Raw genomic sequence first — 24625 nt, 5'->3', positions numbered from 1 at the left:
GGATACAATATGAAAGAACCCGTTAATATATTTGTTATTATTTAAAATATACAACCAATTAAATTTAGATAAAACATAATCATTATAGAGTTAAAGTTACAAAAAATTCAAATGAATGGAGAGTTTCCCAGTTGGAGTATTCCTCTATGGCAACAGACACCTTCATTACATGTTTAAGTCATTATATAGATAATTTCTCTTATTAAAAAATCATGCATTTTTCATCAAAATTTGCAAAAATTAAATGTTTTTTTTTTTTTTTTTTTTTTTTATCTCTATATAGAAAAGGATTGTTGATGTCAGTATCATAAGCTTATTTTCTCTTCTTTGCGTTTTTATTGCCCACCAAAACAATACAAGATCAAATAATATTTATAATATTCTTTTTTGGTGGATTAACGTACATGATATAATCAGTCTGCTTCAAAATTCAAAGCCAAAACTCTTGGTGAACATGCTTCCCAGACATTGCTGTAGGACCTCTAGAGGCAAAAGGATTAGGAGGCATTGTTAATTTGTTTACATCTTCTTCTAACATTTGAACTACACTTTTCATTGATGGACGATCGATAGGGTGCCACTGAATGCACCAAAGACCCACAATTGTTAGTTTCTTTACTATTTCTGCGTCTCCTTCTTCCTTTAATCTGATTCTCAGCTCTTCTCCTTCATCCAACTGCTTGTATACCCGTTCTGGGAAGTACACCTGATTGTCGTTCTCTACTGTTACATCATTGTTTTTCCTTCCTCCAACCATTTCAAGCAACACCATTCCAAAACTGTAAACATCTGATTTATATGACACATTTCCGAAGTTCCTAGAGTAGACTTCAGGTGCAATATAGCCCATTGTCCCTCTAGCAGTAGTCATTGAAATAGCACTCTGATCCTTTGAACATAACTTGGCCAGGCCAAAATCTGAAATTTTAGGATTGAAATTCTCGTCTAACAAGATATTATGAGGCTTGATGTCGAAATGTAGGATTCGGTGATCACACCCTTGGTGCAGATACTGAATTCCGTTGGCTATGCTAACAGCAATGTCTTGAAGCTTCTTCCAACTGAGAGAAAGATTCTTACCATCACCTGAAGATATAAATTTTTCCAAGGATTCATTTGGTAGGTACTCATAAACTAGAGCTCTCCTAAATCCATCTGCACAGTGGCCAATCAAACGGACCACATTGATATGGTGGATGTTTCCCATGGTTCCAACTTCATTAATGAACTCTTCCCCATTTCCTGTTGAGTTATTGAGGATCTTTACAGCCACAAATATCTCATCGGAAAGCTTTCCTTTAAACACTGTTCCATATGCTCCCTGCCCTAACTTATCTTTAAATTGATTTGTAATCCTTTTTATATCTGCGTATGAATACCTTGTGGGTTTGAGAGCCTTGTAATCCTCCAGAAACTTTTCAATCCTTGATTGATGTTCTTCTTCTGCTTGGTGATTGTTGTAGATTCGGTAGAGGGCAAACGCCACTACTACCAGAAGAAATAGACCTAGTGTTATACCTATGTAAAAAATAATTTTTAGTCTAAAATCAAGATGATAAAAGTGAAGAGTTTAAAATGTGTATTGTAAAGACATCTCACCTGTGGCCATCAACTTTGTTTTGATGCCTGCAGAAGGTAATGGTGTCATTAGTTTAATATGTACTTGGAATCTGGTAGTCATGTTTTATTACTTCTATAGGTTCTCCTTTTAAATAAAGAAGCAGAAATGTTCCCAAGTGTAACAGGTCCTGAAGAGGTCTGCCTGACTGCTAAACGGACAGATATTACCCAACTATGCTTACTGGTGAACTCTCTACGCCACTTTTACCTGGATGCTTCCCAGTTTTATAATGTAGAGGAGTGAATTAGGCTACCATAAACTGCAGCAGCCTCTCTATATGTTGCTTTACATAATAGAGATGTTTTAACATTTTTCAGTGATTATTTAAACTAGTATTTCCATCTTCAAGTCAGTGCTAACCTGGGATCACATCAGCTCAACAAGGACTTACAGACGGTGTCGAATCAGGCACGAACCCATCTGTGAAATAAAGATACTTTATGTGTGTGCATATGTTCAGACCTATGAACTGCAAAAAATAAAGTAGAATATGAAAGTAAGGTTATTATACCTTGAGCAGTTGGTTTAGGTATAGGCTTGTCATAACATTCCGTTTCATATGTGCTGTTTTTCTTCAATCTACAGAACTTGCCTTGACTTTCACAAAATCCACATTCTGGCTTCGACCAATTCAAGCGCAGAAAATTTGCCCCATCAATCATCTCATTCGAAATTGATGAAATATTGAACATCTTGGTGCAGTGTGCCAGGTACACGAAACTGAGGGGATAATCGGATGTAAAAGCATAAATATCATAGCCAGGACTACTAAGGCAACGCATCTGCAGAAGCATTTCTCTATCCATTGATGTACAATTGAAGAAGAAAACATTATACCGAGACTCATCCATAAACTGGAAAGGACTAGTAGATAAACTGAAGCTGAAGTTTAAGAGGTGTCTAGGAAGGCATTTGTTTGGATCAGATGTGAAAATATACTGAGATGCATAATCAATTTTGTCAACGTAAAGTTTCACCGAATTTGGCAACTCCAGCAATGGACGATGACTCTGGCAAGATAGTGCAAACCCAGGATAGCCACAACGGTCTGGTTGTTTGTCCTTGAGGCGGAATGGAAATCGGATGATTGGTCCATGTCTCCCACATCTTGATTCTTGGCACTCATTAAGGCCTACAGCATAGTTTACAAGTACTAGTATCAACAAGCCACTGAAAGAGAGATCCATTTCCAAGGATTAATTGGTCTGAGGTTAGCAGCTTTGTTGTTGCTCAATAAATGTAGATTTGACTCTCTTCTGTGATTTATTGAGTTGACTTGTAACTCAATAACTAATGTTTATGAACTTGGTTCATCTATATAGATAATGTGGAATAATTAATTCATTCAAACAAATCTTGAAGAAAATCTAAAGTCAAATTTGGAATCTTATAGTGGACCCTGAAGTGGATAGTCTTCACTCTTCATTCTTATCTCTGCAGAGAGACACAATTTCTAAATTATTGCTTGTCCATGATTCTTTAAGGGCTAGACAGCTATATTCTATCATAATGTTCAGATATTCAACTATCTTTCCTAAATTTTTTAATGAGCTATAATGCAAAAGTAAGCATGATGCAGAATATAATTATCTTTAGAAATTCTAATTATATAGCCAAGATTGGCTCATCTACTTTCAATCCATGGTTCTCTCCCTATCCTTTTAAATGGATCGTAGCTTTAGCTAAGATATGAAGTTTCCTTCTCTTTTGCCATGACTTAATTATTTGATACTTGAAAGTCAATTAGTGACCATGTCCTGTGCACCTTTTCTTGGTCTCCGTTCCTTTGATTTCTTTATGGAAATGGAGTTTACTGAAATCCAAAGAGATAATGACAGTTATGGGAGCTCAATATTTTAAAAGGCACTTCGTTAGCATTTGGAAAATGTCAATGTTGAAAGTTTTGGACATTGACAAATGATCTCAAAGTAGCAGAAGATAGGCATTGTACATCTAGACTAGCCTGTTAAATTAAATGAACAATCTACAAGTCAGGATGACCATCTTCCGTACTTAATATCCTTTCTTTTTTCCAATGTGCTGTGATGCACGCCCTCAAGACCGCATGACTTGGATTCCTCTGCTTCTTGATATGTTAGGAAGAAGGTTTCTCTTTGCTGGTTTCTTAGCCCTTGTTTCCCTCGTGACAGTCCTTCAAAGTTGCAGTGCACAGGGTACACGTCTATGTGCTCCTTCTTCCTGTGGCGATGTAAAGAACATTAGATTACCTTTCAGGTTGAGAACCGATTCAAAAAACTGCGGTTACCCTGTCTATGAGCTATCTTGTGAGAACAATGAAACAATATTATACCTGTTCTCAGGCAGATACCGAGTTCTGTCTATCAACCACCACAACTCCACAGTCAGAGTAGTAGATGCTGCTGTTGAAAAGGGAAACTGTTCGTCCGTCCCCCAATTTTCTCTAAGTGGAGCCAACTTCACTGATGCGAAACATTGGTTCGGATACGATTACGAAGTGCCAAAGGCCATGATTGTGTTTATGAACTGTGCGAATCCTGTAAATTCTACTCTTTATGGGGATGCTACTTCTTGCACTAATGGAAGGTATTCTCATATTATGGTTAGTAGGGATGAAATGAGTAATGTGGAGAACTTGTGCACGATAGAGCTGGTTGCTATGTCTTCATTGCTGCTGCAAAGACATGGAAAGAAACTCTCCTATATGGACATCCACAATCAGCTTGCATTCGGATTTGAGCTTCGGTGGTTTGATATTACTTGTGAGTTTTGCCATGGTGATGAAAAATGCTACCCTGTGGGCAGCACTTCTCCCTGCAACTCGCACGGTATGTAAATCCTGACTTAAAAAGAGAAAGACGCTGCCTTTTCTTTTTCCACTACTTCTCTTTAACTAGACCTCTTTAACCGGATTTTATTTTTATACATTCAGGAAATGAATACTATAACTTAATGCTTCTAATAGAAGCACTTTAATTCCTTTTCATTAGTCTACTTGTACAAATTTCTCACGAGGAACCTTCCTATAAGCATTCTGATCAAGTAAGCAATTGTGCTAGTAGCTGGTTTATCTCGTAGTAAATAACTCAAGGCTCAAAATCTGTTTATCTCATCCTCATGACATGGTGAACTGCTCTAATTCTAACGTCTGTCGATAATTATTGCATATCTTTTGCTGATATTATGATATCCTTTAATTCATTGCAGGAGTGTTTGACTCGCTAATTTCCCATATCAAATCATTTCTCTCCCAGCTTAAATACCGTAAGCATTTCTCTCTCTGCTTTTTAATGTTACAAAAAGAGAGATCATTCATGGGTGAGTTCAGTTGCCAGTCAATAGATGTGCCTTCCTAACTAACTCTTTAATTTTCTTTTGTTACAGTTAGCTGGTTGATTCTTCTAATCTTAGGTAAGAACATGAACATTCCTCCAAATTATGAATCTTGAAAAAATTTGAACACCACCATTTGCTACTCAACATAGCTGATACCTTTGTCTTTTCTAATTTCTGCCCAGCATTGCTGCCTGCAGCAAAGTTCGTATTCTGCAGTCCTTTTGCGTTTGCATTCTTGATCTATAAGTGGCGCAAGAGGCATTTATCCATGTATGATAATATTGAAGAGTTCCTGGAAAGTCAAAATAACTTCATGCCTATAAGGTACTCCTACTTAGATATTAGGAAAATGACTAATAATTTTAAGGATAAACTGGGAGAAGGAGGCTATGGATCAGTATACAAAGGGAAGCTTCGCAGTGGTTGTCTTGCAGCAGTAAAGATTTTAGGCAAATCCAAAGCAGCAAATGGCCAAGAATTCATGAATGAAGTGGCAACCATTGGAAGAATTCACCATATTAATGTGGTGCGACTAGTAGGTTTTTGTTTTGAGGGGTCGAAGCGTGCTCTTGTATATGAATTCATGCCTAATGGATCTCTTGATAAATACATCTTTTATGAAGAAGGGTATGCTTCATTAAGTTGGAGAAAAATGTATGAGATTTCTTTAGGAGTAGCACGTGGTATTGAATATTTACACAGAGGTTGTGAAATGCAAATTCTACATTTTGATATCAAGCCTCACAACATTCTTCTAGATGAGAATTTTACTCCAAGAGTTTCTGATTTTGGACTTGCTAAATTATATCCAACAAATCATAATACTGTCTCTCTTACTGCAGCAAGAGGAACAATGGGATATATTGCACCTGAATTATTTTACAAGAACATCGGTGGTGTTTCATTCAAAGCTGATGTTTACAGTTTTGGAATGTTGCTAATGGAAATGATTGGCAAAAGAAAGAACTGGAATCCGCTGGTAGATCCCTCTTCCAGCCAAGATTACTTTCCCTTCTGGGTTTATAACCAAATGAGTAATGGAAAAGTAGAACTTGGAGATGCCACGGATGATGAGATGAGAATAAGAAAGAAGATGATTATAGTAGCATTGTGGTGCATACAAATGAAGCCGAGCAGTCGTCCTCCCATGAACAGAGTAATAAACATGCTTGAAGAAGATTTAGAAAGTCTAGTTTTGCCTCCCAAGCCTGCTTTTTATCCAGAGGAGACGCCATTAAAGGATACTGAAGACTATACACATGAAGAAGGATGGTCATCATCTTCATCTTCTATGTTACTTGGCTCCACAGAAACACTTTCTGTTGCCAATATTTCTCACGTTTAGCATAGTTATAGATTGTAGAACTAAGTCACATTTTTACACGTAATACAATAAGTTTCTTTAGTTCTAGTTTTGTTACTTAAATATTATTACTTAGTTTAAAGACACTTAGTAATGGCAGGCTTTTCTGTTTGTCATTTATTATAAACCACCAGTCTCTTGTTTCTGGAACTTATTATCAACATCAGACAGGCTTTTGGGTGATAGTTATTTGTTCTAACTGATAGATACTAATATTTACTCATGTAATCTTCTCAAAATTTCTGAAGCAGATATCGATGTCAGTGAGGTCACTGTGTTAACTGAATCTAGAACTGTGTAATACAAATAATGGAGGAAAAATATGCTCCATTACTGGTACTTATTATCTAGTACCTGAATTTCATTGCTCATCCATAAATAATGAAAATGCAACAGTACAATAAACTTATGCACAAGTGCTACAAATTAACTGCACTTGCTTTGGAATCACTCTGTTTCAGCTATCGCTGCCAACTCCTGGGGAAGATGCCTCCTTGCTAGATTTACATCCATTCTTGTAACACCTGCAGAAGCCAATGTAGCACCTGCAGAGCCAAATGGATTAGGTGGCATCGTTAACTTGTTTCCTTCTCCTTCCAACATTTGTACTACAGCCTTCATCGAGGGGCGATCCATGGGATTCCACTGGATGCACCATAGTCCGACAAATATGAGTTTCTTTGCAATCTTTTCATCATTCACTTCTTTGATTCTGATCCTCAGCTCTTCTCCTTGATCCAGACGATTGTATACCCACTCTGGGAAGTAGACTTGGCTACCATCTGCAAAATCTATGTTCTTCCTCCCCCTAACCATATCTAGCAACACCATTCCAAAACTATAAACATCTGATTTATAGGACACATTTCCAAAGTTCCTAGAGAACACTTCAGGTGCAATATAGCCCATCGTGCCCCTAGCTGTAGTCATGGAAATAGCACTCTGATCCTTGGAACATAACTTGGCGAGACCAAAATCAGAAATCTTGGGATTGAAATTTTCATCCAACAAAATGTTGTGAGGCTTGATATCGAAATGGAGTATTCGTTGATCGCACCCTTGGTGAAGATATTCAATTCCTTTGGCTATGCCAAGTGCAATATCTCGGAGCTTCTCCCAACCAAGAGGAATATCCTTTTCATCATTTGAGAATATAAATTTCTCAAGCGATTCATTTGGCAAATACTCATAAACTAGAGCTCTTCTAAATCCGTCTGCACAGTACCCAACCAAGCGAACCACATTGACATGATGAATTTTACCCATTGTTCCCACTTCATTAATGAACTCTGTCCCGTCACCTGCCGAATTGTTTAGGACCTTTACAGCCACAAAAATCTCACTAGAAAGGCTTCCTTTAAACACTGATCCATATGCTCCTTGCCCCAATTTGTCCTTAAAATGATTGGTAATCCTTTTTATATCAGAATATAAATATCTAGCTGGCTTGAGAGCTTTGTAATCCCCAAGAAACTTTTCAATCCTTCTTTGATTTTCTTTTTCTGCTCTGTCTGAACTGTAAATACGGTAAAGCAGAAAGCCAACAACTACAAGAAGAAAGGCACCTAGTACTATACCTGCATGCAACACATATCTAGAAGAACAACTTGTTTGTTAGCAGATGAAAGTTTAAAATGCCAGTAATTCTGACTATTCAGCAACATTAACGACTAATAATTTAGAAGAATCTGAAGATACAAACCTGTGAGGAATGAAGCATACAAGGTACAATGGTAAGGTCATAGACAAATATAATTTTCTTTGTAAAGATCATACGATTAAAGTAGTGAGTAATCAATTTGACTGCTGTCAGTAATTTGAAAGGAGTGTTAGATAAATTGAAGTTTAAGAGCTGTTTTGGAAGACAATTATTTGGATCAAATGTATAAAGAATCTGAGATACATAATCAATTCTATCAATGTAGAGTTTGACTGAATTTGGGAGCTCAAGCAAAGTATGTTGTGATTCAGTGCAAGATAGATCAAACCCAGGATAGCCACAGTAATCCGGCTGCTTGTTCTTGATCCTGAAAGGAAATCGAATTGTTGGGCCATGGTTTCCACATCTTGATTCTTGGCAAAGATTGAGGCTTTCTCCATGGTTAATAAGGAAAAGGAGTAGCATTAAGAGGCAAGAGAAACAGAGATTCATTTCAAAAGGAATGACTTTTTTTGAATGGGTTATCTTGATCTCGAGCAATTAGATTGGATTTGAACATAGTTGCATACAAGAATTGAGAAAACAAGTGCCGCCGGCTGTTTTCTTACAATATAATAGGACTAGTCAATAGTCAGATTTTTTCCACTTGCTAATAAAATAATCCGCGACTTTGCACTTGTTTGGGGTCACTGGGAATGTGAAGAAAAGGGAGGATAATGAAAGGAAAAGAAAATAGATGAAAGAAAAGGTAAAAATAGATTTTCATTTTATTTTTCTGATAAATATATAAACTAAATAAATCGAACTTATTAGTAAATTAAAATTATGATATACCTGGGAAAAACTTTTTAGATGATTTATCTTTTATTTTCACCCCTTTAAAATATTGTCACTAAAAAAGAAATAGCTTTCTTTCATTTCATTTTTTTTTCCTCCGCTTTCCCTCTGTTACCATCAAAACAAACAAAGTGTTATGTTTGGACCACTCATAGCGTGCAAAGTTGACTTGATTAAAACAGTTTAATGGTACCAAGTTCCTTCACTTTCAGATAGGAAAGTGACACCCTCCGAGAACAAGATCATTGATTTTCAGAAACTAATCAAATATGCCATTATCCCAAATTAGTTGTTTCAAATTTCTCTTTTCTTTTTCTCATTCTTCTTCCTTAATGCCAACATCAAATCTTTCCTTTCCTGTTCTTTCAACTTTTCTTTTTGTTCTTGTATTATCCCTCACAACATGCAATGCCCAGGTTACCCATTTCTGTCCTCCATCTTCTTGTGGCAATATTCACAACATCAGCTACCCTTTTCGATTAAAAGGCGACCCAGAACACTGTGGGTTCCACTCATATGAACTATCTTGTGAAAACAACCGAACAGTTTTATACTTATACTCTAGCAAATACTATGTACAAGCTATTGATTATCGCAACTCCTCGCTTCGGATCGTTGATGCTGCTATTAAGAAGGATGATTGTTCTTCACTTCCTCAATATTCAATGACTGGGTCCAATTTTAGCTTTTGGCATCCATATAATTATTTTGCACCATGGTGGAATTATGACTTTAACATGTCTCCAAAGCTTAAGCTTACAACGTTCTTGAAATGTGCAAATCCAGTGAATTCTCCTCGTTATGTGAATGCCGATCGTTGTACTAGTGCGAATTATTCTTATGTTATTGATAATTTTGTCAATATAGCAGATATAGTGAACTTTTGTAGAGTCGAGTTGATGGTTTTGTCATCATCACCTGCTAGGATTGGCAATAATGTTTCAATTCTTGAAATTCTTAATGACTTGGCATATGGGTTTGATATATGGTGGAATCGAGTTATTTGTGAAACTTGTAAAGGAAAGGAATATTGCTTTCTAGAAAATGGCCTGTTCAGGCCTGACTGCTCAGAAGGTACTTTTGTTTTCAATTTTGATTCATTTACAATTCTTCTTGATTTTATAGGTTTTCAATTTCATATTCTATTTTATGTGCGATTCTAGCTGATTGTATACAGAATCTGAAGTTAGTATGTATAGTTGATACAGACAAAAGAAATTAACGTAATTGATTATCATATCCCAAGAAACAATAGAATAGACTCTGTAGATTACAGTGACTTTTTTGCTATCTTGATTGCTTCTGTTAAGGCTAAAGCGTCCCCTAATTACACTGAAAACATGGATTTGCGACGCTTTTACTTCTATCATTTCTTGTTATGAAACTCTTTTTTGCTTTATTGCAACTGCTGCAACATTCAGAGATTTGAATTACTGATTAATTTGGGGTTATCTTGTTTCTGTTATGAGTAAGCAATAGCATGGTCTTTTTTATTTCTATGCAATATTAAGCTGATGGTCTCTCTGTTCTCAATCCATGCAGGGTTCACTCTCAGGTACTTAATAGACCAAATTAATGGTAAGGTTGATTACCAGTTTCTCTATTAATATTTTCTTTTTCTTCCATTTCTGAGGCAATTAACATTAGCAAACAGCCCAAATGGATCTGGTAGGATGATAGACGAAAACTAGGCCCTTCTTTTGTATGTTAGAAATGGACGTGAAGTTGTGTCAGTATACATGAAGCCCATAAATAGGAGTGGCCTAAGGCTATCATTGGCAGTGAAGTTTTTATAACCATTAAGCTTTTGATTTTCCTTTTCTGCAGCTGGCCGGTGGTTGATCTTGATAGTTATCGGTAAGCACCAAGTGATTCCAGGAAATGACAAAAAGATTACAACTTAATGTAAAAGACAGAACATCTAGGACAGGATTGCAGGGTTTTTGTGAATACTTTTATTTCTTAAATTAGCTGAAATCATTTGATTTTCTCCTCTAAAATTTTCCTGCACAGGAGCAATCGTTGTGGCAAAACATATCTTCTGCACTCCTTGTGTGTTGGTATTCTTGGTCTATACATGGTCAAGGAGGCATGTTTCGATGTATGACAGCATTGAAGAATTCCTGCAAAGTCAAAACAACCTCACTCCAGTAAGGTATTCTTACTCAGACATTAGGAAAATGACCAGTGCTTTTAAAGATAAGTTGGGTGAAGGAGGGTATGGCTCTGTATATAAAGCGAAACTTCGCAGTGGCCGATTTGCAGCAGTAAAGATGTTAGGCAAGTCCAAAGCAAATGGCCAAGAATTTATCAATGAAGTAGCATCCATTGGACAGGTTCACCACGTTAATGTAGTACAATTAATTGGATTTTGTGCTGAGGGATCAAAACGTGCTCTTGTATATGATTTCATGCCTAATGGATCTCTTGATAAATATGTTTTCTCTCGAGAAGGAAATACCCATCTGAGTTGGAAAAAGATGCATGAGATATCTCTTGGAGTGGCTCGCGGCATTGATTATCTACACCGAGGTTGTAAGATGCAAATTCTGCATTTTGATATTAAACCCCATAACATTCTTCTTGATGAGAATTTTATTCCAAAGGTTTCTGACTTTGGGCTTGCCAAACTTCAGGCAACAAGTGATAGCACTGTGACTCTTACTGCTGCAAGAGGAACAATTGGATACATAGCACCAGAACTGTTCTACAAAAACATTGGCGGTGTTTCATACAAGGCTGATGTTTATAGTTTTGGAATGTTGTTAATGGAAATGGTTGGAAAGAAGAAAAATCTGAACGCAGAAGCAGACCATTCCAGCCAAACTTACTTTCCTGATTGGGTCTACAACGAAGTCATTGATGGAAAAGTTGAAATTAGAAATGGCACAGAGGATGAAGAAATGGTAGCGAAGAAGATGATTACAGTAGCATTATGGTGCATACAAATGAAGCCTAGTGATCGTCCTTCAATGCAAAAAGTTGTAGAGATGCTTGAAGACAATTTGGAAAGTCTACCACTACCTCCCAAACCTACTCTATGGCCAGAAGAGCCACTAGTTGAAGAAGACTACACAGGTGAAACATGGTCATCATCTACCTTAGTTGCTTGTTCTGAATCAGCTAGTTTACTTACAAATTCATTCTGAATGACATAACATAACAAACGGTGTATTCTCCTGTGCATAAATAGAGAAAGAAGATTCACATTGTAATTACTGAAAAGTGTCTTGAGGAAATATACATTATGATGGCTTACTTATCTACGTTTACCTTGCTCACAATTCAAGGTAGCTTTGTATTGCATGTCGCAGCTCTATAATTTGGTTACTGACATGAAAAAACTAAAATCGATTATGGCCTGAGTTATGATATGGTGGATTACATAAATTCCATGAAGAACGGTGTGAGGTTTAATGTCAAAATGTTGCAGCCTTTCTATTGACGTTTTCTTTTATCCTCATCAAAATGGAGGAAGAGATGACTAACTTGCATCCCTTGATAGAAAAGAAGCCAGGCCTGGATGCCGCTGACACAAAATACATTACATTGAAGCCAGAATGAGAAACAGTAATTTTCTTTTCCTTTGAACTGAGAAACAACAAGATTGAGAGCAAGCTATATATCAAATTTGAATACTATGTTTCAGAGATAACTGTCAATTCTTGTTCCAGTAGCTTCCCATGCATAATTCTGTGTGACGTTTTAGAGGAAAAGGGATTAGGAGGAACTGTCAAATTGTCATCTCCTTCCAACATTTGAATTGCCATTCTCATAGAAGGGCGGCTCATTGGTGCCACTGAATGCACCAAAGACCCACGATGGCAAGTTTCCTCGCAATCTCAGCCTCACCCTCTTCCCCAATGCAGATCCTCAGCTCTTCCCCTTGTTCCAAATGATTATATATCCATTCAGGAAAATAGAACTGGCTAGTATTCTCCACATTAACATCAATATTTTTCCTTCCAGCAACCATTTCTAGTAGCAACATTCCAAAACTGTAAACATCCGACTTGTAGGGCACATTCCCAAAGTTCCTTGTGAATACTTCAGGTGCAATATAACCCATAGTCCCCCTGGCTGTAGTCATTAGAACTGCACTTTGATCCTTGGAACACAACTTAGCCAATCCAAAATCAGAGATTTTTGGATTAAAGTTGTGATCTAGTAGAATATTATTAGGTTTTATATCGAAATGGAGGACTCGTTGTTCGCATCCTTGGTGGAGATTCTGGATCCCTTTGGCCGCACCCAAAGCAATATCTAAAAGTTTCTCCCAACAAAGGACATGTTTGTTCCCGTTTGTTGCAAATTTGAACTTCTCTAATGACTCGTTTGGTAGAAACTCGTATACTAAAGCTCTTCTGATCCCATCAGCGCAATAGCCAACCAAGCGAACCACGTTGACGTGATGAATCGACCAATAGTTCCTACTTCGTTGATGAACTCTTCTCCATTTCCTTTAGAATTGTTGAGGATCTTAACAGCGACAACAATTTCATGTGAAAGCTTTCCTTTGAATACCGCTCCATAACCTCCTTCACCCAGTTTATCGTTGAAGTCATTTGTAATCCTCTTAATATCAGCATACGAGTATCTTGTAGGCTTCAGAGCCCTGTAATCCTCCAGAAACTTCTCAATCTTGACTCGATTTTCTCTATCAGCTTTATCTTTCCTGTATTTATAACTCAGCAGAAGGACCACTATCACTAAAAGAAGGGAAACAAGGACTAAACCCGTAATCAGTGGCGTTTCCCTGGCACCTGTTAAGAAAATGTAGTACAATATATCCATGAGCTTCTTAAAGAAATTTTACTCTAACCAAGTCTTTGATTGAATTATGCAGAAATTAAGAAGGAAAAAAGGAAGACAAGAAAGAAATACCTCTGCTTGTTCTGAGATGTTCGTAACATTCGATTTCCTGTGATGTACTATTACTCTTCAATTTACATCTCTTGTTTTCTGCTTCACAAAAAGCACACTTTGGCCTTCACCATGTTAAAAGAAATTCAGTATCTGGGAAGTAAATGTTATAGGGAAGTGATAAAATATCAAACATCTTGGTGCAAGGTGAGAAGGGCATGCAGCCCATATATGTTCTAGAATAAATTACATAAGACTTGATATCCAGGATACGCAAAGCAAGGAATGTCGTACCCGTTAGCTGCCAAATCAACAGTTCTTGATGTACAATTGAAGAAGCCGTAAGCAGTTTGGGAATTTTTATAGAAATGGAAAGACGAGGTAGATAGGTTGAGGTTTTTGAGATGCATTGATAGACACATATCTGGGTCATAGACATTAATCGTTTGGGACCTGTAATCAATATCCTTGACATACATCTTCACTGAAATCGGCAGCTCTAAAAGAGTATGCTGATTTTCTGTGCAAGATAGATCAAATCCAGGAAAACCCACAATAGCTTGGCTGCTTACCTTTAAGCCAAAAGGGAAATCGGATAATCGGACCATTATAACTGCACCTTGTTCCAAATCACTCAGCTTCCTCTGCTGCAATCTCTGCATAACTAACTACTAAAATGAAGCAACAGAACATGCAAATGATCATTATTTCATAAAATTTGCTCATTTTGAACGTCCAACCTACTTTGAAGTAAAGATCATCCTGACAAGTAACCACAAAAGCATTTAATTGTTGATGGAAACCTTCTTACAAAGCCAGTGAATAACAACATGGGCACTGCTATAATAATAAAAGATAAAGTATTTTGTACTTTTTTTTCTGTTAAGAGATCGACGAAAATTCGTTCCAAGGACCAGTCAAAACATACGATTTATCTTAAGGGCATCCACGTTGCCTAGTTCCTGTCTTGATCAAATAAATTGAAGGGGCATTTTTTAAGACATATTTTTTAAGGCAAATGGAACTCGACAACCATGTAGGACAAATAGATAGTTCCTCACTTCCTGCCGGCCTGGAAAACAGGATATGCTCTGCGGCGATTTTCTTCTCTAAATTTCTTCAATTTAGAATATCTTATTTCTTTTAGGTGGTTATAGTTCTTGTTTTCTTGCTCCCAATTTATGTACATTCATTTATTATGTTTTTTCCTTTTCTTTTATATATCCTAGGCATGCTTATTTGCATTTATCTGGAGTTGAGCAAGCAAAAACTAGGCAAAAGATTATTCAAATGTTACTTGAAACTATCCTAACTTTCTAATGAATCAAAGAACTCCACAATGTTATGGAAAATCCTTCTATTTGCAGGAAACTCTGCCTTTGTTATAGTTCTGTTATTCCAAATACCCTGTAGTGCTGAAAAGAATCATCGCTGTGAAAATCCTTCTTCTTGTTGCACTCTTATTAACATAGCCTACCCTTTCAGACTATAAGGTGATCCATCAAACTGTGGTGACCCTAACTATGAACTGACTTGCGAAAAGAACCAAGCAATTCTAAACTTGTATGCAGGAAAGTACTATGTAAAGGCCATCAATTACAACAATTCAACAATCCGTGTTGCTGATGTCGGCGTATGGAAATTGTTCTTGCTTCCTCTTCATTCGTTAAAAAATTACAACTTCAGCTATGGAGCTCAATATTGGCTATCATACATCCCAGATGGACTTATAATGTTCCTGAGTTGCGAAACTGCAATTAATTCAGAACTCTATATAGATGCTTCACCTTGTCTTGATGGAAATGGCTACCAATATGCTTTAGTTGGCGGAATGATGGCTTCGGATGTGGTAGACGGGTGTGCTATAAATCTAATGTAATGGCGAGAACAACTCCGAGAACTATTTTCAGTAACCTTACGATTATGGACGTACATAATGGTCTTTTGTTTGGTTTTCACCTTTCTTGCTCTAGAATTTACTGTGAAGATTGCAGAGGCCAAGGCTATTGCATACTTGATCGTTATACCTATGATGTCAAATGCTCAGCACCCTACGGTTTTGGCCATGTCTCATCCTTCCATTGTGCGTGAGCTTTCTGATTATTATTCTTTTTATGAAGTTAATTTGAGCCATTAACTCTTACAAATGATAATATCTTTTAGAAGTTCATGTCTCCATTTTGGTAAGGTGCTGGTCTACTGTAAGTGATGAGTTGATGTTTTTCATTTTGTGATACCTCTGAATTTGTTAATATATGACTTTTTAAGCATGCGATGCGGAACTTTATCAGTCTAATAATTTTGTATCCCGTGTGTTAATTTATGCAGGTGCCATGGAGCTATTAAGCTATATCGGTATCAGTAAGTATTGACTCCTCCATCATGTGTAAATATTCCATTGTGACGCCTCAGAAGTATTCTTGACAGAACGGTGCAATTTCTTATAGAAAGACAGTTAAACAATGCAATTAATCTCTTGGATATAGCTTTAGATAATTTATGGAAAGTATATTGGATTAAGCTTGACCAAATGTAGGGCTATATGAGAATGATCGAGCCGGCTAAGTTTTACCTACACTAGGTGTATGCACCGTAACAAATAAAAGAATGAGATATATGTATGACATTGGATAAAGACATGTTATTTAACACTAATGAACATATATCAATCATTTATCAATTGACATACACCTAATTTTGCAAGAATTTCACAATTTAACCTATGCCAATCTGATCTCTCTCCTATTATTAAACACCAATGTTCAACCTCATGGAGATGATAATTCTCTCTTTTTGAGCTGAGACTATATCGTGAGGGTAATGAATGAGTGAATTAGTTCATGTTCTGTCTCCCTATGAGCGCAAAAAACTCTTCTAGCTAGTGACATTACCTGCAAATTCTTTTTCACAATTACAGTTAACTTTATTTTTCCGGATGTCTAGATGGCTATCTGGTTTAATTTTCTTAATCTTGTGTCATTTTTTTTTTTTTTGTTACAGTTTTGGTGCGGTATGGAATTCCTGTGATTGTTAAGACTTAATTACTTCCTACTTCATGAACTATTCAACTACGATTCTTTGGTAAATTCAATACACGTAGAGGGAAAAGTATTCTGAAATGAATTTGCAGTAGAAAGATCCTCTTGATGATGTTTAGTTTTCAAATGCAGTGTCACTTTTAGGGCTACGATTAACCTTTGGGGCTCCATGTGTCTTCATTTTTTTAATTTACAAATGGAGAAGGAGACATTTATCAATGTTCGACTCATTGAAGAATTTCTTCAGAGTCAGAATAATCTCATGCCAATAAGGTACTCCTACTCAAAACTTAGGCAGATGACTAATGATTTCAAAGAAAAATTAGGTGAAGGAGGCTATGGTTCTGTATACAAAGGAAAGCTTCAAAGCGGCAATTTTGTTGCAATAAAGATGCTAGGTAAATCTAAAGCAAATGGGCAGGACTTTTATCCATGAAGTTGGTACCATAGGAAGGATTCATCATGTTAATATTGTGCGACTCATTGGGTTTTGTGCTGTTGGTCCAAAACGTGCACTAGTCTACGACTCCATGCCTAATGGTTCCCTTGACAAGTATATTCTTTCTCAACAGAATCATAATTCCTTGAGTTGGGAAAAAATGTTTGACATTTCTTTAGGAATTGCTCGTGGTATTGAATACTTGCATCGAGGTTGTGACATGCAAATTCTCCATTTTGACATAAAACCTCACAACATTCTTCTTGATGAGAGTTTCACTCCAAAAGTTTCAGATTTCGGGCTTGCTAAACTGTATCCAACGAGTGACATGGTTGTATCTGTCACAGCAGCAAGAGGAACAATAGGATATATAGCACCAGAATTGTTCTACAAAAATATCGGCGGCGTTTCCTATAAAGCTGATGTTTATAGTTTTGGAATGTTGCTAATGGAAATGGCTGGTAAAAGGAAGAACAATGCAGTAGCAGAAAATTCAAGCCAAAGTTATTTCCCCTTTTGTGTGTATGACCAAGTTCTTGATGGGAAGGAAATAGAGAGATCGAAGATGCCACAGCAGATGAAAAGAAAATGGTGAAGAAGATAGTTATGGTAGCATTATGGTGTATACAATTTAATCCGAGGAACCGTCCTTCAATGGATGAAGTTGTGAAGATCTTGAAGGAGAATTAGAATGCATAGCCCCTGGGCTTTTCCTTTATCCTGAAGAAACATCGGTAAAGGATGTTGGAGACAATTCAACTTGGTCTGCAGGATCAGTGGGATGTACAGAATCAACAAGTTCGACTGCTAATGAATCATAAAAGGCCAGTTAGCTATATGATCGTAAGCTATGGGGAAAACTCAAGATTCCCATTTTATATGACAATTAGCCTGGATTTTATCCTAATTAATGATCACTCCTGCCTATGGATCTTCCTTAATTTCCGTTGGAGCCAAGAGAATGTTTTAGAAGAATCCCCTTCTGCTACTAGTATCTTTCTTCTAGTTGTATGAATGCCAACTTTTACAATTTTATTTTCCTTCCCATTGTTGACGTACGAACTTCAAGCATGGACGAAGCAATTGCGTAGTAGCTTCGTACATCATGCATGTGAATATTATGGCTTGAGCATGGTTGTTAAATTTGTTATGTCATAGTATACGTTTCAAGAGTTGAGGCAGTATCCTGCAAGCAACGATTTTGCCAACTTATTAATGACAAGGTTTCAGAAGGAAATTACTAGAAAAATAATCGTTAAAGTTAGTTTGTAGGGTGTTAAATTTCTACTCTGTTCTCTTTTCTCAACCTCTGTTCTTGATCCTCGAATTTTCCTCTCTTTCTTCTTTTTTTTTTTTTTTTCTTTTTCTGCTTTTTTCTTCTCTCTTTTCTTACTCTTGATTCTTGCTATTGTTCTATTCTTTTTATTATAATTTACATCCAGATAATAATAATTTTATTATAAATCATGAAAATTTCTACTCACTTTATGCATTTATTTTTCATTTTAAAAAAAAAAAAGTAAATGCTATTATTATCTCCTATTATTTCATCATTTTCTTCCATAACAATAAATTAAATTACTTTTCTTTTTTATGTTCCATTCTTCCTTCCTTTTCTATTCTAAATATAGGATTAGTCGATATAATTTGACATAATATATTAATTAGTATCAATTTAATTAAATTAAATTTTGTTGAATGTGATTTAGTAAAATAGGCCATTGAACATGCAAGTATCATAGTATAAGGATTTACTATTTAATTAGAAACGTATATAATTTTATTTAATCTATCTTCTATACTATCAGGAGTCGTCATTTAAATTAATTGAATTTATATGATTTCGAATCGATATTATTAGATATTCAAAAACAAAAAATAATATAAAAACAGAAAGCAAGAGTCATGCGTCTTACAGAAGAGATTGCGTGCTCATAGTCATTTAACAATTTAGAATCTCTTTCCAAAATAAAAAGTTGCTAAGTCAACCAATCAGCTTTCTTCCGTCCAATGGATCTGTCAGTCAGCTTCTGCCACGACGACCGAGTCACAGATATTTTTGTTCCTTCCACCGTTAAAATTCAACAATAATAGACACCGGGCCCACTTCAATACCAAAAATACATAAATCTTGATCATCGACACATCGTACGAGGTCCAAGTCGGACACGCGATCTTTTATCATCCAACACGTGTTCTAACAAACAGCAACCTGTCTAAGTTAAAAAATATTTCCTGTCAGATGCAAAACACTTTCTTTCTTTCTCCCTTTCAGAACCCCAAAAAAGTAGAAAAAGAAGAGACTTTTACAGCACGAGACGCCACGTAATTAATAAAACGAAAGGCTACATTTTATGGGTTATAGGAAGATGATGGGATTTGGAAAGTGTCGGAGATGTAATTTTGGAAAGAATATAGACTACGACATTTTTCTCTTATTTTGCTCTTCAGTCCATAATGTTTCTAGAAATTTAAATTCTCAGCCATCCAACTAAATATAGCTTAAATCCCAGCTTAAAACTTCTTACGATATATATATAATGATTGAACATGTTTTGATTTTTCTGAATAAATTAAACCTAATAGTTGGATGATATTATATTAGTTATAAAATTTATAAAAATGTGTTTTTCTCAAAATGTAATAGCATAATTATAATATTGATCGGTAATTCAAATGGAAATAAAATATATTTAATTTTATATTCTCATCATACATATTAGTAAATCAAGAGAAATTATATGAGTGCTTTAGAATATAATTAAAACTATAATCATCCTATTTATTATTCTTATTTTTTCTCATCTTATTTTATTAATTTAAATATTATTATTTTAATTATGAACAATACCTTAATTGATAGAGTTGATAAATAGTATATGATAAAATGAAAGAAGAGTAGAAGAAAAACTAAGAAGATTAGGGTTTAGATTGCAATGGGTAGGAAAGATTAGGGTTTGCTTGTAAGAAAAAAAGATATTGGGGATTAAATTAAAGCTATGGGTATAAATTGGGGCTTATGGTGTAAAATCACCCTAAATTAGAACTTCTAGAGTGGTCGGGCCCACATTCTCACCAAACCAAATCGCGAACTAACAGATCCATGCTCCACGTGCTCCCTTAAAGCATCTCTGCCGTCCACGTCTCCCTTAGAAATCCAACTTAGTGGCCGATAGAGCCACATGTGGCACTGACCAAATGGACCAAATAAATAATCCAACGGTTATTATTCGTTGCTTTTTTAATCATCTCTATTTATATCGACACCTATTCGCGCATTCCCTTTCACTTTCTCTCTGTATTTCTTTTCCTTTTCTTCATGCAACTCAACAAGTGTATTTAAACCTAACATTTTCTCTCTTTTTTTTTATGTTTAAACTGTGAAGTTGACGTCAAATTCCGATCATATTCATGAATCAACTCACCGTGATTAAGACTATCAATTCTCGACGGAGAAGGTTAAAAATCCGGCGACTTAAGTACACTTGTCAAGCCAAGAAAGATGCTGTTGTTCAAGAAGCCAAAACGACAAGTGATTGTTCAGCAGAGATATCGCTATCTTGTAAAAACGAAGTCGTTTTGTCTGGTTATAAACGAGATGAATTATTGGAGAGAAACGACGAGGAGGAAGGTGATTTGCAGAGGTTTGCAGGAATGTCATATGGATCGATATCGGTGATAGGGAGGAGGAGAGAGATGGAAGATGCAGTGAAAGTGGAGTTAGGGTTTACTGAAAAAGGAGGAGAAAGTTACGATTTTTTTGGTGTTTACGACGGGCATGGTGGAGCCCGCGTGGCGGAGGCGTGTAAGGAGAGGTTGCATAGAGTGTTAGAGGAGGTAATAGTAGAGGAGGAGGACGGGAAAAGCCATAAGGGAAGAACGATAGAGTGGGAGAAGGTGATGGAAGAGTGTTTTAAGAGAATGGATGAGGAAGTTGAGAAAGATAGAATGGTGGGCTCCACAGCGGTTGTGGCGGTTGTCGGGAGAGATGAGCTGGTAGTTGCTAATTGCGGTGATTCTAGAGCTGTTCTTTGTAGAGGTGGTGTTGCTGTTCCTTTGTCCGTTGATCATAAGGTAATTAATATGCTAATTTCATGTTATTATAATTATTGAGTGCTGAATTAATACAATTACCTGTTTGATTATCAGTTAAATCAAGGACAATAATTACTAAGCGTGCTAATTTAGCCTCCAAATATTAAAGTACTGAGCTTTACTAGACACTGATCATTAAAGAGGGATAATCTTGCTGGCCTGATCCTAATTAATTTGATTAAGGTAATATGTTGTTTCAGCCTGTTATCGTATACGTAAAACTGTTAATTTTTGTGAAGATGTTATGCTATTAATCAACGCATGTTCGAAATTGCAAGTGCTCTGTCCAGTCACTTCCGGACAAAAAAAGGAAACTGAAAAGAAGAATTTGTATTTGTTTTCTTTTAGTGATTTCAGTTTCACCACAGTAGAACATCTTTAATTCTTTATACTTACTCTTGGGATCAACTAATCTTATTACTTCAAGATGTTATAACTTAATACAAGTATAGTCACAAAAAAAAAAAAATTAACTTAATTATTTTTATTCTAAGTAGTATAGTTAATTAATAAAATTTGAATTAAGATGTACTTTAGAAAATAAAATGGATGTAATGTCAGAAAAATTACATTGAGGAAAGAGATATAATTTTAAAATAATTTAAAGTTATATTGGTTTAGACAAGAAAATGCTCATACTAGGGAGTTATTATGTATCTAGAAATTCAAAAAATGCAATAATAAAGCTAAAACATAAATTATTATGCACTCACTGTCTTTTCTCAATTGTAAAATAAAAAAAATTATTAGCATATATTTTTTGAGCTCTTTATGTGGAGGCAAATATTCTTAAGATTTAGAGATCAGGAATTTATAACTTATTAAAAGGTTTATTCTCAGCTCAAATTGAGACCACAATTTAAATTTTTTATAATTATATAGAGGTAAAGTTTAACTAAAATTATTTTCATTTGTAACTGCTCAAATTGAGACCACCATTTATATTTTTTGTAATTAGATAGAGATAAAGTATAACTATAAAGAAGTTGTATTGTCCTGTAGCCTTGACTTTAACAAATTGTCATTCATGGTGAGTTTTATTTTCGGGGTAATCGTTGATGATGTTACACATGTACTGGTATATTTTGGCCCTTCTGGGTAGAAGCAATCATTTCACTTCGTGTACAGTTTTAAGACAAATGTTGATTCCTGTTTTGTGCAAAGCCTGACAGACCTGATGAATTGGAGAGAGTTGAAGCTGCTGGTGGACGAATTATAAACTGGAATGGGCATCGTGTTCTAGGAGTTCTTGCCACTTCAAGGTCTATAGGTATGGAAAATGGTGTCTCATATTTCTATTGTCCTCGTTTTTGTTCTCTACAGTGTTCGTCTCTTGGTTTATGTTTGCATGGAAATAATTCTCAACTATTTGCCACTGGCATTAATATTTTTCTTGCCATTTATAGATCATTATAGAATTGTGCATGCTATTTAGGCATGACCTAACTGGTAAAAAGGTGCTTGCAAAATGCTTCCCGGTGATTATTCAATTAATTGATTATGAAATTTTGTTTAGAGTATGTGCAATAAGTAATCTCACACGTCCAGAGCACAATTATATTGGTATTTGTAGGAGAAAATGAATGTATCCCATAATTTATCACCCTGTTATGTCCTCAACTCAGGACTTTAGTTTGCTGATGAGAGGGAGGGGGAGAAGAAAAAAGAAAAAAAAGAAGAAAGAAGAAGAAAGAAAAGAAGAATCTTTATTAAGCAGAGATTCTAATAACATCTCTATCCGATGCTGATAATCAATTACTATATATGAGCTGCTTTGGCAAGGACACTTCAGTAGATAAGCTTGGCCCTTTGCATACCAATTATGTATGAAAGTTTTTTTTATTTTTTTTTTTGTCCGATCAACCAAGAAAGATTACATATCACTGTCGAGATTATTGTTTTTATTGAATAAAGTGTAACATAAAGTTACAGCGGTCAAATATTCATATACAACTGTGAATTTATATATAATCACTGTCAATACTGGGTGTTCCTGTTGGGTGCTTTAAATATTGAATGTGGACTTCCATGGTGCAGGGAGGGCACAATATCAGAGATTATTGACTAAAGTGAGTCAGTCTTCTTACAAAGTTTAAAATTCTGGATGCAGGTGATCAGTATCTTAAACCCTTTGTAATATCGAAACCTGAAGTCACCGTGAATAAGCGAACAGAAAAGGATGAGTTTCTGATACTAGCCAGCGATGGGTTATGGGATGTGATATCGAATGAAGTTGCATGCCAGGTTGGGAGGAGATGTTTAATGGGTAGAATGAGAAGGAAATCCCAAGAAGTTTCGAGCGAAGGTCGTGCAGCTGAGGCGGCAGCAATCCTAGTTGAGCTAGCCATTGCTGGAGGTAGCAAAGATAACATTAGCGTGATAGTGGTTGAACTGAAGTGATGTAAAATCATGGCAGTGGTGAAAATCTTTACAGCTAATTATCATAGTAAGTTTTTGAGTTTTGGGAGATATCATAAACCTGTTGAAATGTAGAATTCTTTCAATTCTTAGCTTCCCAAAATCTCAATTCTTTCAAGGACCATAACTAGGTTATGGCTTTTAATTGTACATGTAATTTTATTTTATTTTTTCCACTTCTTTAACAAACTGAATCGGTTTTCTGTTACTGTGGCTCTGTTGCTATGTATGTTGTACGGGGACATTTCAATTGTTGATTAATAAACTTTGGTATCAGTTTCTTTTGCAAATATATTATTCTTCTCCGAGACAAGACTTGGCAAGGTATTATTAGTGTTATATAATAGGGTTGGAGAACTTTAATCGTGGAGTATCAGCAGTTGAACTGCACGATAAGCACTTATGGGAACTCGGTAGAGATGGCAATGTACTCGCTCTGCTATTAGCGCTTTGAATTATATTTAAAAATATTTATATTTACATATCTCTTTATATACGTCCGGAGACGAGAATAGAAGTTATTCGTAAAATTGTTTATGTAATAATTATAACACCAGTCGTTTTCGAAATAATGAAGGGTGGGATGCCGTCTCTATCAGCTTTTTTCAAGTTCATAGCAAAATATATACGTGCACAATAATTAACTTTGCTATACCATTTTTAATTCAAAGCCTTATTTTACTGAGACAAATAGAATAAAATATGAAATTTCATAGCATTTATTAGTCCTCTAAATATTTACTTTTTAATAATAAGATAAATATCTTCATACTGATTATTGAATAACTCTCAGTAAAATTACAACTCATATTCTTATTCATGCAAAGTTTATTTTGTTCATTTTATTTGGAGCTTGTGCTAAGATTATTATTTAGTGTAGAAAACAAATTTAATTTTCTTAAGTCAATAAATTATTTTTTACCTTTTTATAAACTATTTTTATTAGACATGCTTTAAAAAAATTATTAATTTACCT

The 24625-nt window shown here is 35.6% G+C and overlaps 6 protein-coding genes and 1 pseudogene across 7 annotated transcripts; 4 read left to right on the top strand and 3 right to left on the bottom strand.

Moving 5' to 3' along the window:
* Positions 1–299: 299 nt before the first annotated feature.
* LOC8274362 (rust resistance kinase Lr10) lies at positions 300–2892 on the bottom strand. The gene is made up of 3 exons (XM_002513517.4): positions 2133–2892; positions 1600–1626; positions 300–1518 (listed from the first exon to the last, which is right to left on the bottom strand). The coding sequence occupies exons 1-3, from the start codon at positions 2806–2808 to the stop codon at positions 431–433; spliced, it is 1791 nt and encodes a 596-aa protein (XP_002513563.3). The 5' UTR covers positions 2809–2892; the 3' UTR covers positions 300–430.
* A 704-nt stretch (positions 2893–3596) lies between these two features.
* On the top strand, positions 3597–6393 carry LOC8274364 (rust resistance kinase Lr10). Its single transcript, XM_025156343.2, has 4 exons — positions 3597–4428; positions 4808–4864; positions 4985–5011; positions 5119–6393. Exons 1-4 carry the CDS (start codon positions 3657–3659, stop codon positions 6279–6281), a joined length of 2019 nt encoding a protein of 672 aa, XP_025012111.2. The 5' UTR covers positions 3597–3656; the 3' UTR covers positions 6282–6393.
* Positions 6394–6597: 204 nt separating this feature from the next.
* On the bottom strand, positions 6598–8399 carry LOC8274365 (rust resistance kinase Lr10). Its single transcript, XM_048373152.1, has 2 exons — positions 8203–8399; positions 6598–7905 (listed from the first exon to the last, which is right to left on the bottom strand). Exons 1-2 carry the CDS (start codon positions 8397–8399, stop codon positions 6747–6749), a joined length of 1356 nt encoding a protein of 451 aa, XP_048229109.1. The 3' UTR covers positions 6598–6746.
* Positions 8400–8951: 552 nt separating this feature from the next.
* LOC8274366 (rust resistance kinase Lr10) lies at positions 8952–12062 on the top strand. Of its 2 annotated transcripts, none has more exons than XM_015715869.3 (4): positions 8952–9870; positions 10339–10374; positions 10624–10653; positions 10810–12062. In XM_015715869.3, exons 1-4 carry the CDS (start codon positions 9066–9068, stop codon positions 11943–11945), a joined length of 2007 nt encoding a protein of 668 aa, XP_015571355.2. In that variant the 5' UTR covers positions 8952–9065; the 3' UTR covers positions 11946–12062. The 2 variants fall into 2 exon arrangements, with proteins under 2 accessions (XP_015571355.2, XP_048228880.1); XM_048372923.1 differs by having other exon boundaries at positions 9699–9870; positions 10339–10351.
* Positions 12063–12196: 134 nt separating this feature from the next.
* Positions 12197–14321, bottom strand: LOC8274367 (annotated as a pseudogene).
* A 2341-nt stretch (positions 14322–16662) lies between these two features.
* On the top strand, positions 16663–17963 carry LOC8274368 (rust resistance kinase Lr10-like). The gene is given in 3 exon segments (XM_048372924.1): positions 16663–17121; positions 17123–17689; positions 17692–17963. Coding segments are annotated over 3 exon segments (957 nt in total). The 5' UTR covers positions 16663–16866; the 3' UTR covers positions 17827–17963.
* A 2457-nt stretch (positions 17964–20420) lies between these two features.
* On the top strand, positions 20421–23939 carry LOC8274369 (protein phosphatase 2C 51). Its single transcript, XM_002513524.4, has 3 exons — positions 20421–21210; positions 22396–22501; positions 23342–23939. The coding sequence occupies exons 1-3, from the start codon at positions 20548–20550 to the stop codon at positions 23629–23631; spliced, it is 1059 nt and encodes a 352-aa protein (XP_002513570.1). The 5' UTR covers positions 20421–20547; the 3' UTR covers positions 23632–23939.
* Positions 23940–24625: the final 686 nt, after the last annotated feature.

The sequence above is a fragment of the Ricinus communis genome, chromosome 4 (genome assembly GCF_019578655.1).
Source record: "Ricinus communis isolate WT05 ecotype wild-type chromosome 4, ASM1957865v1, whole genome shotgun sequence".
NCBI lineage: Eukaryota > Viridiplantae > Streptophyta > Magnoliopsida > Malpighiales > Euphorbiaceae > Ricinus > Ricinus communis.
This window is presented reverse-complemented; position numbering and strand designations above follow the sequence as displayed.